The sequence below is a fragment of the Necator americanus genome, chromosome V, assembly GCF_031761385.1.
Source record: "Necator americanus strain Aroian chromosome V, whole genome shotgun sequence".
In the NCBI taxonomy this organism is placed as follows: Eukaryota; Metazoa; Nematoda; class Chromadorea; order Rhabditida; family Ancylostomatidae; genus Necator; species Necator americanus.
In genome coordinates this window covers 16,079,044-16,094,465 of record NC_087375.1, presented here as the reverse complement: position 1 = coordinate 16,094,465, position 15,422 = coordinate 16,079,044, and the positions used below count along the sequence as shown (strand labels likewise).

At 39.2% G+C, this 15,422-nt stretch overlaps 1 protein-coding gene across 3 annotated transcripts in view; it reads right to left on the bottom strand.

The window, feature by feature from the left end:
* Nucleotides 1-391: 391 nt before the first annotated feature.
* The window catches only part of RB195_014037 (uncharacterized protein), a gene marked incomplete at both ends in the record, with an annotated part of 28,657 nt that continues 13,626 nt past the window's right edge, over nucleotides 392-15,422 (bottom strand). The window contains 5 exons of one of the 3 annotated variants that reach the window (XM_064204130.1): nucleotides 392-511; nucleotides 1,290-1,361; nucleotides 1,455-1,557; nucleotides 1,759-1,899; nucleotides 12,356-12,441. In XM_064204130.1, the coding sequence (XP_064060012.1) occupies nucleotides 392-511; nucleotides 1,290-1,361; nucleotides 1,455-1,557; nucleotides 1,759-1,899; nucleotides 12,356-12,441 (522 nt within the window). Of the gene's footprint in view, nucleotides 512-1,289; nucleotides 1,362-1,454; nucleotides 1,558-1,758; nucleotides 1,900-12,355; nucleotides 12,442-15,422 lie in introns of those variants that run through there. The other 2 variants (XM_064204132.1, XM_064204131.1) reach the window with 2 other exon arrangements.

Below are 15,422 nucleotides of genomic sequence, written 5' to 3'. Positions count from 1 at the left end.
CGACAACTTCAAGAAGTATAACCGCCACCCATGTGACTTGTGAAAATGATGTTTATTATGCAAGAAAAGTTGCTATAAAGTATATTTTATACTATACAGATGAGTAGTTTGAGAAGGCAAATTTTCTCTTTTATTTTCGCACAATGTCTACATCAAATTAGCCTCGGATCATCACCATGGCTCATGTAAATCGTATTATTTTGAATAAAAAATATTAATAGGACTGCAATAAACACAGGGTTGGCAGTATCGTGAGAAGTAAAGCTCAACACTACAAATTTCAAAAAGGAAAGGCAAAATGCTAGCGAAGACAAAGGAGTTTGTTACTACACTAGTAATCACTGAATACGGCAATGAGAAGCTGTTGTGCATCTATGCGACTAGCTGCGTCTCAGCCTTGTTTGTTTAAGTCCCTCTTCCGTCCCATTTTGTGCCATTCGCTGAAACCAACAGCACCTGGATAGTAATACACTTCCATCACCCATCTCCGGTACGAATCTCGCGATATTATCTGAAAACACGAAGCTGGGTAGTGAATGAAATAGATGAGGAAGTAGATGTTATGCTGTCCTTCTTGCTATTGCAATCAGAGGTAAGAGGAGGAACTCATTCTCCTGTGATTATGTTCGGTTCGGAGGAGGAATAGTTTATTAATAACCCCGGCGGTCAATGACAGCCTTCTTGCATGTAATGTTGTAAGGTGATGTTGATTCTCTGAAATGCTTCGACGGAGGAATTCGATAATTTGATCCACGGAGTTGATCGCAAAAATGTCCTTCATTTTGGAGGTATCACTGTTGTTTGGCAGAGGTGGCTGTGAATAGGAACAGGACGTTCGCAGGAACGTATAAAGTGGACTGTCGCGCTGACAAAAATCGACGAATTGCCAGTCGAATTGATACTTTGTCTCGAATATTTGTCTTAGAGAGCAGAAGTTTTCGAAAAGTAATGAGATCATTGCAATTGTACACTTAGCTGGATTGAGCTGGATTCTGGCAGAAAAATGCATGTTATCGTCTAATTAACACACGGAAAACCAGAATTCCAGACATAACAGAGGTAAACGTACATAGCTCTGCATCACCAAAAAAAGAACATGAACAGTCCGAGGTTTCCCTTGAACAAAGAAACAATTCTCGTTGAATTTCTGAGTAGACGATAAAATTAATGGCTGTCAGTAGGTAAAGCAGTTATTTGGCAATTAAAAATGAAGATTTCTTATTGGTGGAGGAAAGTGATGGTAGGTCAGGTTCCTTATCTCTTCTATCCAGTCAGAAAATATAGTTTACCTTGCGTGGCGACTTCGCGTATCGATCTCCAGGGAATTCGACAAAAAGTGTCCAGTAGCCTTTCCGCCGGACCTTTAAATCTACGATTTCTTCTCATACATCATATAATTGTGAATTCCAATGAGAACAGCTACAGTTGACCCGAGATGATCGATGGGTGCTCACCTCAAAAGTGTGTTCAAATGTGTTGCCGGCGGACACATTGAAATCAGCCGTGTTGTCCACGCCCACGAGCCGGAAGAACGTGGCGTCTGTCACGTTGTGATTACTAAAGTACAAGAAAGGTTTTTGGCGATCCTCTGCGATTTTGGAAACAAATTTTTATTTCAAAAAATACGCCATAAGTAGAAGAAAAAAGATGTGACAGATGGATATCCCGCTCATGATTCCAAGAACAAGGAGAAAGTTGTCTGCACATTTTTTCAGTACGGTACTTCGATTTTGATAGCGAGAATAGATTAATCCTCACCGAATAAAAAGAGTTAAATCGTATCGTCTGCCTTTGTAAGGATGCCACTTCTTGTTGAGTACAAACTCAGAGCATACCAGCATGAGAAAGCACTGGAGAAGAGCCCTTTTTAGCATCAGACAATCAGTGCATATGCGAAGTCTGAAATGACGATGATGTCAGCGTTGTTAGAAACGGACTTAGTTATTCAGCGGGCAGTGATGGAAATTTTTATTGGTAGAAAGAATTGGAAACAGGGAGAAGTAATCGACTAACAAACAACCATTTCAAGTTTTCGATGGGATGAACATTTTAGGACATCGTTGAATAGTCACAAATAATACGCAGGAATCTAATATTGTTCAAGAAAAAATCATCTCAACCATTCACCACTATGAGTGATGGAGCACTCGCTAGATTGATTTAGTTTTGATCGAGCCTAGGGGGGGAATTCATTTAGCAGTTTTTAAGAAATTTACATGAAGAAGGGACTCTTAAATTCAAGACAGTGTCAGCGTCCAAGTCGTTCTGGTTTTTTTTTTGGCAATGAATCTATAGATCGTAGTGAACACGATGGTTTACGCTCAATTACGCGAAAAGCCTAAAAAACTTATTTTTCGAGGGATCACAAGTTATTAAGGGCGGAATTTTTCAAGAGATCAGAGATGAGCACAGGGAATACAGTGCCCTTCCAAACGACCTATGTATTTACATAGGTCACGTCTGAACACTAATGCAAGCCATGCAAGGGAACTCGTAACACAGCCTTTCTCTACACCTGCTCCTCTTAAAACGTGGTTTCTTTGTTTCTTTTGGAAACCTTTTAATACAACGTCGCTTCTCCCCAAGGGTTTCAGGATACTATTCTGCAAAAATCGATAGAAACGATCTTTGAGCTGAACGAGTTTTTCTTTCTAGTTCTAGTTCTAATTAATTAATTAATTAGAGAAGGGTTCTAGTTCTATATCCTTTGATGAGATTCTCAAATGTCTCTTGTGAGTGACATTTTTGCAGTCATTTAAGCGCATCTGATTCGTTTCCATAGAATTGTATTCGATTTTATGTAAATGCTAAGTTATTAACCGCAACTTTTTTCTTGGATTTTATCTTTAAACCGCTTTGTGAAATTTTGAAGAGAAATGCGTGAAAAAAATTTTTGGAAAGGAGGTCAAGGAGATGACCAAAGCAAGAAGATGATAAAAATAATAGAAGTGAAGCAATAAATCCAAAATTTGAAGAGGAAATTAACAGAAAGAGGTGAAATATCAGAGGGAATAGTTTCGAGTTTCTTTGAAAACGATTATTGTTGAAGCGGTGTCAGCTGACAGGTTAAAGATGGAACAAGACATAGAGATAACTTTTCTCGATAAAGTGAACAACTGTACCGAAAAGATGGAAAAACTGAAACTGAGATAACAGAAATATCAGAACACTAAAAGAATTCATGTCAGATGATTTTTTGATTTTGCAAACATCGCAAATGCATGTAACACACTACTTTCTGGAGACGTTAAAGAAAAATATACTAGTGGATTTTAGATATCGTGATCAGATCCTGGTCGAATGAAATTTCTTTAACAGAATTAGCTTTTCGCAATACACTCTCAGGTTTTACAATGCGCACGCGGTCACTCCTTGTCACTAATGCTTCAATAAAGACTCTGGGGAGAAACGTTTCTGCACAAACAGCAAATTTAAACAAAAAAGTAATAGCCTGTGGTTGTATAGGTGTACACCTGAGGAGGAGATCAATAACCATAGCTGTCGAAGGTCTAAATATGAAATAGAAAAGCATAGAGAAGGGATGCCTGAAAAGAAATACAGAAAAATTTCGTCTGCACTTTGCTGGACACTTTTTTCAAGATGCTCTCTTAAACTTAAACTTTTGAGCACAAAAACGTCACATACACAATTTTTGTGGAAGGTTTACACAGGGAACGAAAATGAAGCTAATTTCTTCTCCATTTTCGCAGATTTTTGATATTTGATTTATAATCCATAAAATATAACATCTGATTTATAATCCGTAAAATACAATATATATATATATTATATAATCCATATTCACAGTTCTATCTGCATGATGCATTCATAATAATTGTATTTTTTTACTAACGTAAAAAACACTGAAACAAAAACACTAAAAATGGTATCAACAATAAAAAAGAGTAGAAATAGCATTCAGAAAACTTCGCACTTATTTGGAGCAAATTCGTGGGAAAAGATATCCACTATATAGAGCGGAAGAAGTGCGAATATCAAGATTATACGCACGATTTACATCGATGTAAGCTGTAGCGTTGATGTAGCAGCCCACTTTAATAGAGTTTCACACGTCACACTGTTCTTTTCGAGAACAACACAATCCATTTTGCCTTTCCAAATTGATCACTACTTGAGAACGCTTGGGGAACAATTAAACTTTTCTCTCTTCGTATTAGTTTAAGAGTTACACCCAATTACCAGCATGAAAGGTCAGTAACACGTAATTTCTTTTCAAATGCAGTGGTGGACGGGAATGAATAGCTTATTCGAAGGGTTTTTTTCCTTGACTGCATTGTGCTGGAATCAGGGTGATAAACTGAGAAGGGAGGAGGGTAAAGGTACGCAGAGTGCAGAGTTCTCCTCTACGATTTTTCACAGTAGCAAATATCTTCAGGCAACAAATTCTAATCAAGGGAAATAACGCCTAGAGGGTAAAATTATATTGATTAGTGTACCCCAATATTGCTCCATTCCACATACTTTTTGCAAAACGACCCTGCTGGTGGAAAAAAGAATTGATCTAGTGGTCTAGCTTAGATTTCTTTCCAAATAGTCGAACATCTCGAATTAGTTGCGAGGTTTTCAGTGGATCGGAGTTCAGTTCACTCTAATACCACTCCACCAATTTCTGTACAGCTTTCTGTACCTTTTTACGCACGAATTAACCCTCAACCATGGAGTTTTCATGTCTTAAATAGATATTCATCTCTTGAAGCGGTAGCGGTCCGAAGAAATAAAATGTTTCAAATGATTTACTGGTGTATTACCTCTAAGAAATTGCAACCTCAACATTAGTATTCAAAATATGAAAAAAAATCCGCAAAACTTTCTATGCCGTATTAGTCACGGATTGAAATTTGTCAGTTCTTCTGTAGAAAGCCAAAGCGGGACTTGACTCCTCTGCTTCTTAACTCTTTAGATTAAGTCCCAACCCCTGTCGATGCACTCCTCCGTTTTCGTTTCACCGTTATTAACAATATAATTGTATGGAAAATTGGAGTACAAGAGGAGAGGAGGACAAAAATTGACAAGGATCAGAAAGAAAACTTCTCATAACATTTTGCTGTATTATTTCCAGGTAAGTGTGACTAACAACCACATGTTTTCATTATTAGAGAGCTGCGTCACTTGCGAACTCGGATCAGACCTCATTTTTCACATGAACTCATAACCGCAAGTGACAAACGAGCTACAACATTTACAACAACCGTTGTGTAACTTCACAAAACATGCGAATGTAATCGATGGCAGAAAAAAAAAACAAGAATTAATTAAAATCCGACGAGAAAAATGAACTGACTGCAATCTGTAATCAATGTAATCTGAGAATATCAGATGAGTTTATATGCTTTTTGAAAACAGTTTGTTCTAAATAGTGGGATTAATTTCATAAATTGTGTCGGGTCATTACTCATCGGGTTTCTTTAAAATATGTCTGATCAGAGGCGAGAAAAAAAACTTATGCCATAACTGTTTTATTCCTGCAAAAATCGCAACAACTATTTCCTCATACGCAAATTTTTTAAGACAAATTTCTTTCATCTTCTATCGGATTCGAGAAGGAAAGTGCAAAGAAAATCTCACACCCTGAATCTCGTTGGGAGCGGAGCTACGTACCTTCGGGTTTGAGTCAAGGTAAAAAATTTGATTTTTTAAAGGTCCAGTGAAAGTTTGATGACAGAATTGAAAGATTTTGATTTCAGGAAAAATAACGACGCTCCTGGAGAATTCAGTTGCTTTTAAATATACCAGGACAGAGGTGAAAATTGAAAAAAAAAACTCAGGCCGTGTGACAACATGACGTGAATGAAAGAGATGGAGGAAGGTGTTGTTTTTATATTAACTTACTACCTAAAACAGTGACTTTTGGAGTGAATTTCAAAAGATTTCGAAAAAATTGAAGATGCCAAACCTTTAATTACAAAGTTTGAGGAAATCTAATTACTTTGAGAGGCTACAACGCAGTTCTGATAATTTCCCTTTGCTTTGCAGGATAGAAATTAGTGAGTGAGGAATTTTTTCGCCCTTCTGCTAGGAAGAGTGAGCAGGAGGATTTCAGAGATCGGAATAAAAGATGTGGGCGTTCTCCTTTCTTCTCAAAGTGCAGAATTAGAGAGGTGTTGACACATCTGCAGGGTTAAGGAAAGGAATAGTGAACATAAAAAGCTGAGCCATTCCTCCTGATGTATTTTAGATTAAAAATAGTGAAAATGCAAAGGTATGATAAAATATTACGAATACTAATACATAGAGTAAAGAGACACGTTCGATGAAATTGGGCTGTGCTGATTGATTTTCGCATGTAAGTATATCTGTGTTGAAGTTGTTCACTGTCCAGTATTTGAGAAAAAGACTGTCACATTACATATCCGGTTTCAAAACTGGTTTCCATGTCCATATTTCCAGTTAGAGGAATCCGTATGAAAAGAAATAGATTGAATAGAAAAGCAACATCTTCGTTTGCACCTGAAGCTCAATTAGATACTCACGAGTTCATCATTGCGATATGATGGGGTTAACCACGCTCGAATCCATAAATTCGAATCATTCATCTCGTGTCAGGCGCAGTTCAGAGGAAATTTGTGGAAGTAAGGAAGGAAAAGTTGAAAAGTTGCCTCCAACCCCTCGCAAGAGGCACTGAATTGTTGCAGTGCAGAATAAACATTGGTGTATAGTAGTGTCAAAGCGACATCAAGAACGGTGCAGTTGCGTAGGCGGCTGCGTTCAAAGCAACGCAATGGAGGGTAACGGTTCCAATCAAGGGAGAACACTTAATAGCACCGTTCTTTGCTGCAGTTCGCAATGGTCCCAACTCTATTTCAAATCTGAGTCCACCGCGCCGCTTCGAGCGAAGCCACTTGCGCAATTGCGCAGGGTTTCATGTCGTCTTGACCCTAAGGTATGGACACTGGCGTACCGCACGTGAAACGTCACCACTACATCTGCGCGTTCGAAACCGATCCAGTGCAGTCCTCTCGCCCCTTGGGTTCGAAAAATGTCATCATACAGATCTCGAACGGTAGGGACTCTGACACGACACAACTGCTGCCCCTCGCAAGGCATTGGATCATATATCAAGCCACCGTACAGATCGCGCACGCGCTCACAAAACCTGTGGGGTCAGACTACCGTTCAGAATCAGAAAAAAAGAAAAAGAAAAGAAAGTAGGGTTGATCAACGATGAATGTTTCATCCTTTTACCTCATTCTTATATCCAAACATCATTTCTTGTGCACAACGGTGCCAGCTACGTATTTCTTGCTAATTTCTAACCGCCCATATGGTGGATCTGTCATAAAATGCTTGTAATGGGGAAAAATCCGCAAACATTCATGAAAAGTTCATGTTACCATCAAGATTTCAGGAGTTCAACACCAATTATAAGTGTAGTGTTTATTTTGGTGAAATCAAAAAATGGATGAGCTACGATGGTGACTGGTGGCGTACAGATTTGCAGAATGGTTTCCGTAAGCTTACTTATACCAATTCTTCCTGGGGTGCGTTTATAAGCTGCCTTCCGGTATGTTTTAGCTACCCCAAATTTCCATTTGTGTAGATTTTCCCTGAGAAATTAGAAGTGAGCATTTGAAACGGGGTAAAATATTTTTGTCGAGATGTAGGTTGATTTTCGAGAAGATTAAGGGGGTTACGAGAAATGGTATGAACAGCATAGCTGATTTTTAAAGTGAGTTCATCTTCTCAAGAACAATATTCTTGACTGGACTCTTGACTGAAGAACAAAAATGTGTGCTTCAAATTACAAATAGTTACAGTTCATATAATAGTACACACTACGGTTCAGGTTTCTCTCCAATTCTTAAGCTAGAACACTACAACGGGTCTACAATTAGGTGCATGAAGGTGTTGAAACCTCTCAATAAGCTGGGTAAAAAGAGCTGGTTAAAAAATTCCCGAGAAAACAGCGTTCGATTATTATATAATAGGTTATAAGAGTTGCAGTTGCGATGAAGAGCATGAGTTATAAATTTTGTGAAAGCAGAAAAAATATGAAAGAAGGATTCGCCTTTGCATGCAGAAAGTATCTGCGGAATGAGTGGCGGAGAAGATCGTGAGCGAATACGACCACCACGATATCTACCCAGGAGGGATCAACTCTTCGGAAAAAGTTCCCGAGCTGGGGGAACTTTGACGTAAGAAAAGATGTTAAAAGGATAGAACTGCAGTGACTAATATGGTATTGAGTGCTGGTGTAATGAAAGTGTAGTGAATCACGGTTCTCATGGACGTGATCAGCTGTGAACACTCCACATAGTGATCGCGAGATTGCGAAATAAAACAGAAAAAGGACGCGAAAAATGAACGGATTGTATTGATTAGATTCAGCAGAACATAAATTTCCATTGACGATTGGGCGTTTTTTTCAACAACGTCGGCGATGACCATTGCTACCGGAAAGGGAGCAAAGATCGGTGGACGGAAAAAAAGACGAGACGGAACTTGGAATGCCGATAAATGTCGCAACAAACAAATTCGTCAAGGACAACATGTTGTCAGTTTAGTCATCGACGACGACACACAGTCTAATTGCTGTTATCCGTGTATTTCCGCGACCACACCCCAATTTCACACGCCATCTCGTCGACGAACAAGTCGCTCGGCGCTGCCGACTGAACATAAGACAACGTCTGCGAAAAACACAACACACAACTCCTTTGAAGCGAATTTGACTGCAATTAGTTTATCGCTGTGGCAAAAACAGCGTCGCGAAGAGATCGAGGAGCTCACAAACCTGGCGAAGGAAAAATAGACACGGAATCGGATGAACGGATTCACTGCATGAGCAAAAACCTCTCAGTTCTCCCTGGCAAGGGAAAGGCACTGCATCTATGGAACAGATATAAAGGTGTTTAGTAGCATGTACTTGATCTGCGAAGTGCACTGCTATTAACGGTGGAAGGAGGAGTGTTGTTTTTTTTCATTCGAATCAAAACAAAGTAATTTTTAATATATATTTCCTCTCACTCTGTCATATAATCAGTCTCACGTTCAATTACTTTCGGCAGTCTATAGCGAGAGCTTCTATTCCGGATCTGAAAGCTGAAGATAATTTTCGATCAAAATTTCGAAATTTGCGGGTTTGAAAGTGAATTTTTATTATTTATCAAATTTCTTTCTAGAAATGTACAGGATCTCCCCAAAAACGTGTTCTAAGAATTAAAAATCTCCAAATAATGACATTTGCTCCCAAGGAAATGAAATTTTGCTGGTTTCCACATCCTAAGCAGTGCTTCGTACTAGATATATACTAGGTATAAATGACCCTTACTGTGTTAAACGGAAACAAAACAGAAGACGTGAAAATAAGGAGCTGTATGAACCGAAAATCCTCGGATTTGATCAGATTTCCTGAAGAAGTATGCAGCAAATTAGCTAGAATGTTCGAATGATCATCACCATCGCAGTACTACAGTCCACGAACCACGAGGAAAAAATAACGACAGACAGGCGGCAGAACATTGACTAGCGGAGAATGGCAAAAAAAAATAGTGGTGGCAGTGGTTTACCTTCTTCGAAAGGACTCTAAAAGCCCGAATGCTGGAAATTTGCAATTAGCTTAAGAATAATGGAGTTCCAGTTGAGTCTCACGTTTAGCCAAAGCTCAACGGAGTAAAATACTGAAAGATAGAGTTTTTCCTCGAACTCAGACTAACGAAAGAACACGAACAGGTTATTTTTGCAATTTTTTCATATTACAAAAGAAACACTTGTCACAAAAGAGTATGAGATGAATAGCAACGGTGTTCTTTCCTTTGTCGGCTAGCGAAAACGTGTTTCTGATGATGGACAGAGATCAGAGGTGGTATTTTTGGAGGTGTCGAAAGAGATATCAAACTATGGAAGGACGAATCCACTGAAACCTGCAGCTTTGATTACGAAAACGTGCAAACGTTTCTGGAAAACTAATAAGTCTTGTCTAATGAGACCAAGTTTTCTCAGCTTCTTGCGTTCCTATTTTTGAAGTCGGCCTTTTTTGAGAGCCAGATTCCACAGCTATACATTGAAACCGGTTCGGAGTGATTTGCAAAGAAGGTGAGTGCGTTCCTGCTTCACAAAATTGCACGTGTCATACGGGATTTGGAGCGAATACATGCAGCTCGGCCAGTTCACAAAAAGAGGTTGAAATCAGCTGAACTGGTGTCCCATGGAGGTAGCGCCGAAAACGTTCGAACGTTTAGGTGGAACTCCTGCGGCGATAGCAGTCAACACGACGCGATCATTCCGAAGCAACAGCTGATCGACAGTATCGCTAATGCAAATCGAAACGCGCCAAAGTGTGGTTTAAGAAGTGATTCTCGACACATGGGAACGTCCAAAAAAGTGATAGTCGGACTGCTTAGAAGAAGCTTGGACCAGACCTCTCAGAAGATGGTCTGCCTCTGATTAGTGTTGTTGGCGGTTGTTTTTGCTGTTGTGGTGCTACTAAACGTTGAGAAATTTATCGCAATTCGATGTAACGTCTCGTGAACTCGTGAAGAAGTCTCCTCTTGAGAAGTTTCTCATTTTCCATCTAATTTTTCGGGGAAATGTCCGCTTAACGACTGAATTGAGCTCATAAAAACAAAATCTTCTAAAAATGTTTATAATGTCCCTGCCAGTTTGACGACGGCGCCGCTCGCCGTTGAGTTTCACACTTTCCAACGGCTTTTCAACAGCAAGTTCCCATGCTTTCCTAATTCTTGAGAAGTTTTTCCGTACCTCATGGTTTATTATCTTCGAACAGTATTTACACACAGCATGGACTAGGGAAGTGAAAACACGGACAGCGCCAGATACGAAAAAACCGCGCTGTCTTCAATGGGCTGAATAATAGTAACTGTATTTTTACGTCCTTACTTTCCTATTTATTCGTTGAGTTTAATCAACGCTCTTCGCTTGTGCCTATACGCCTGCACCCATTCTCGGTGGTAGGGTTTCTCGTCTTCTCGAAGATAGACGTTATCGTTTCAGCGCGCTGAGTTAGATTATGACTGGAACGATGTGTTGCCATGGTAATCAATGAATTTCTGTACCTTAGGTACTATAAACGCTGTGGCAGCGACCTGTGGCATGCCATGCCCCAAATTCGACAGAGCGGAGACCTCTGCAGGGAGATAAGTTCCCGGCCGTAGGGATTTACGAAAGTTAGCTCATTACTGTACATGCAATAATGTCATAGTGTTATTATTGTTGCATGTGTGAAAGAAATCCTGAGGTCACATTTCTGCTCATCTCCTATTTGCGAAGACAAAAAAAATCAAGAAGATGCTAGAATTTGGCATTAAACATGCGCTCGGATTGCAACACTACCAATCATAATTTCTAGTTCGTATGTCCTTACTCAAAATCTGCTAGGAGTACTTGGAGCTCAGCTAAGCTTTGCCATAATGCGCATGAGAGTGATGGGACCCTAGTCTTCCCTACCCAAGTTCAGAAATTCAACGAGTCCCTGGACAAGTTGCTGCATGTTGGGCACTTTTTGAATAGGAGAAGTCCAACAGGACAAAGTCATCTAAAACTAGTAGCGTTGTGACTTCGATGCATCTTTAACGATAGGTTCCAAGACCAACTTGGATTGTTGTTGTTGACGCAAACATTTTCTTGTAACGAGGCTGATAATAGTCCTCCAGGGACAATTTTGGCCTATGTTGCAGAATTTCTAATAGAGGATAAAGGATAAAGGCACTGGCGTATCAGTCCACTTGGGATGCGCAACGCGTTTTTCTGGAATTCGTATCCAAGGATTTCTTAAATAAAAGAATCCTTGGCCATCTAGAGAAGAAATTACTCGTTGTTAACCGAATAACCTACTTTATGCATATTTTAGAAGAAAAATCGCACACTTCAATAGGATGTAGTTGTCGTACTAAAATGAAGGGAAAAATGATATAGCAAAAAATAAAATAAAAAAAAAGACAAACTGTTAGTGTTTCATAAATTCATCGCTGTTTGTTTAGAGATGTGAAAGCAAGTAAAAAAAAACCATATATAAGAATTTTTTAAGGTTGGTGTAAGAGGAACGTAGGGTTTTTGTTCCATCACTTCCAACACTATTTCATGGCAATAAACTAAGACCTTTGTACGGAGCTTTATACATTGTTGGAAAACTTACTTTATGCCCCTTCTAAATATATGTATATGAAACGAAATTCAGGTCGCTTTTTCCAAAAAAACCGGTATATATTTTTAGACGACCAACCACAGCTTTTCTTGAATCTACTTCTACGAGTTCAAACTTGACTGAATTGCCGCCAAAATCCCTCAAAACATCAACACTGTACTGGGCCAGGACAGTCTCGGCGAACGCAAGTAGAACTCGTTCGGCCGACCGTTGTCGAGTGTTGGTGGGGCCCACCTTGTGGTTCGTTCTGGAGGCCGATGTTGCCGACAGGAAAATTTTGGAACCAACGTTGTTCGGAACATTCGTTGACACTTATACATACACTTAGAAAAGCGTAAAATGAACCTCCCAAAAAATATCGTGAGTCGTTTAAAAGTCTTACTTTATCGCTGTAGTGTAGTAGTGTTGAAACTGATGAAACCAAAAACTTGGATTTCTTTTGCATCAATCTGATAATTCACATCTATCCAATAAGTTAGGAGTTCTCTGTAATTTTTAAAAATTAACATCTTTAAAAATATGGAAATCTTACGGAACCATGCATGTTTCTAAAGACATAGGAATTTTACAGGATACCATTCCATAGAATCTAAGTATTTTACAGTAGTTACATTTCAAAAAGTGGTCTGTTTTAGGGGACCGGAATGTTTTTGTAGCCGAACAGCGTGCGAAATTTAACGCCACATTAACGCATACGATCTGGGCGATTGTACGACGTACTTAGCATTTTTAAAAACCAGCGGGGTATAGTAGTAAACGAAGGTGGCGAGACCGGTATTCGTTTGTGCACGGATGTGTGCATGGATTGTGACAGTGGATTCGTAACGCGTCGTTTGTACATTAGGCTTTAGTGCGAACTTTAGGTTATGGCGTGGGTTTTCGGTGGCTTGGCCCCCACAATTTTCTCACATGCTCCTACCTATAATGTTAGTCACGGGAAGTACAATCAGTCGCATGAGGTTTTTCTAAAGGTATAAAACTATTAGTTCAAGATAAATTGTGTCTCGTAGTGATTCGAACGATTGTCTACAGCGATAAGTTTCTTTTTTCGCGACGTAGTGAGATGACCTCTTGCGAATCACGTCTCTACCTGGGAGGCATGTCTACGAGAGGTTAAACATATTTTAATCCTACCTATACGTCCTAAAGGTTTCATAAGAATCTCAGCCTCTAAGACCATATCTTAAAGAAACAAGGGAAAAAAACAAAATTTATTATAAAAATATTTCTGAGTACCTTTTAAACGAACAGAAAACATCTGTGAACTTCGAGAAGGATTTGTTTATTAGCAGTATGCCAGAATCGCTCCGGTGTCACTTTCACAAACAACATCAAGGACAAAATACCGTTTCGACAGGACTAGAAAGCAAAAGATAGGAGTCTACTACTCAACTACCAGCGGTTCATCATATTCGATAAACTCTTTGCAGAGTCCCTTCAGGCACGATCCATGGTCGTAAAGGCAAGTACCTTACGAGTAGGTACGAATTATCAAATAAGTGCGACGTTGTACAGTTCTTCTGTCTTTCAAACCAAAGATGGACAATTTTTTGAAACATAGAATATATTTCCCTCCTTTTCGCTTCCATCTATTTGGTGGACCTTTGTTTCTTTTGTTTTTCTTTTGTTCTCATTTCAAAACACACTTGTAACAAATAATAATGATCCTCGCTAGGCGCATTACTTGTAAGGTGGCCAAAACAGTAATATCGAAGCCACAGTCAGATACTAGACTCCTTTCTGCGTACTTTTTTTTGCTTTAGTTCGTACTGAATACTTCACGAGCCATGAACGAGAAATGAGAGCGAGCTGCGAAACATGAAAAAAGAAGAAAAAAGTGTTGATGTGAAGTTCATAGAATTTGATATTGCTCATTTTGGTATGGAAAAAGATGAGGGGAGGAAAACGCGCTCGGATTCCGTAACTCTAGGTGGTAATCATGTTAACAACTAATCCTAAGACTGGTACGCAATCCAACCTCGCCGACTAACGAGAGCTATCATCAGGTGATCAATGGGAAATAATTTTGTGTTGAGAAAATGATTGCTCGAGCGGAAGTGGGCACAGTTTTGGTTCAGAGTTTTGTGGACGAGTTCCCTACAACAACCCCATCCATCCGCTGTTGATCTGAACTCGCCAACATCCACGAAACTGGTGATATCGTGTTATCATAATGTGAAGAAGCAGTATTGAAAACTCGTACTCTTCACTAGCACTTCTCAACAATGTGTGTACTTAATTATTGTTCATATTTATTTAAGTGAAACATAAGATAAATTGTCCTGATAATTTATTTGAGCTATTTGCCATGGAAGCTACCTTTGAGAAGATTTTAAGTGGAATAGTCGTAATCACCTTGTCCTCCTATGTTAACGTGTGCAGAAACCAAACAGAGGCGCGGCGTTAAATTTGTCTACGTAAAGATAATAACAATAATAATAAACAATAAGTAGTAGCGAAACAACAGTAGCGATGACGAGATTATGTCGTGTCACAGTGTAAAGAAAAACTCAGCGCGCCTTGTTGTTTGTACTGAAAAACATGAATACTGATACGAAAGCATGAGCACCCTTCAAACCACAAAAAAGGAAAACTCCTGGGAACTGGAGTAAAAAGCATTAGAAAGGTGCTTGTCAGATCTGGGCGGCAAACTCGCCAATTAATTTCTTCGGGGGCTGAATATACACTACCCTTTATTTTGTGTTATGAAGGTTACGTAGGTTGCGTAGCATCAAAGTTCCGAAGACAACAAAACAGATAAGTCTCTCGCCTCCGTAGCATTTATATTCTATAGTGCCTTTGAAGAAATATATGGATGATAGGAACATGATTCCTTAACGCCCGAATATTTTTTATATTTTTTATATATTATGTGTACATAATAATTTATATAACATATTTTTATATTAGATAACAAAGAAGTTCCTGAAAAAAAAAACAGAGGAGCACCGCAGAAGAGAAGTGTGTAAGAATGCAATGTGATTTAGAGATTGCAGATAGCGATATGTGACTCTGACGGACATCATGAGGGATAAGGAGCTATTCGGGAAGGAGTAAACAAAAGCAAGGTCCATGAAGTCAGAAGACATGTTTGATGCAATCCTACCCTCACAAATAAAGACAGAAGAAAGAACAACAGGATCCGAGACGTCCTAGATAATTCATCTTAATTTCCTCGAGTAGCCACTGCGTGCTATTCCTAGTCCTGCGTTAAAAAATTCCACACTCCTTCCATTCTCCTTAAGTTCTTTTAACTGTTCCTTAGTGAATCTTTCGAGGTCTGAGTGATGTTCCATGCCGA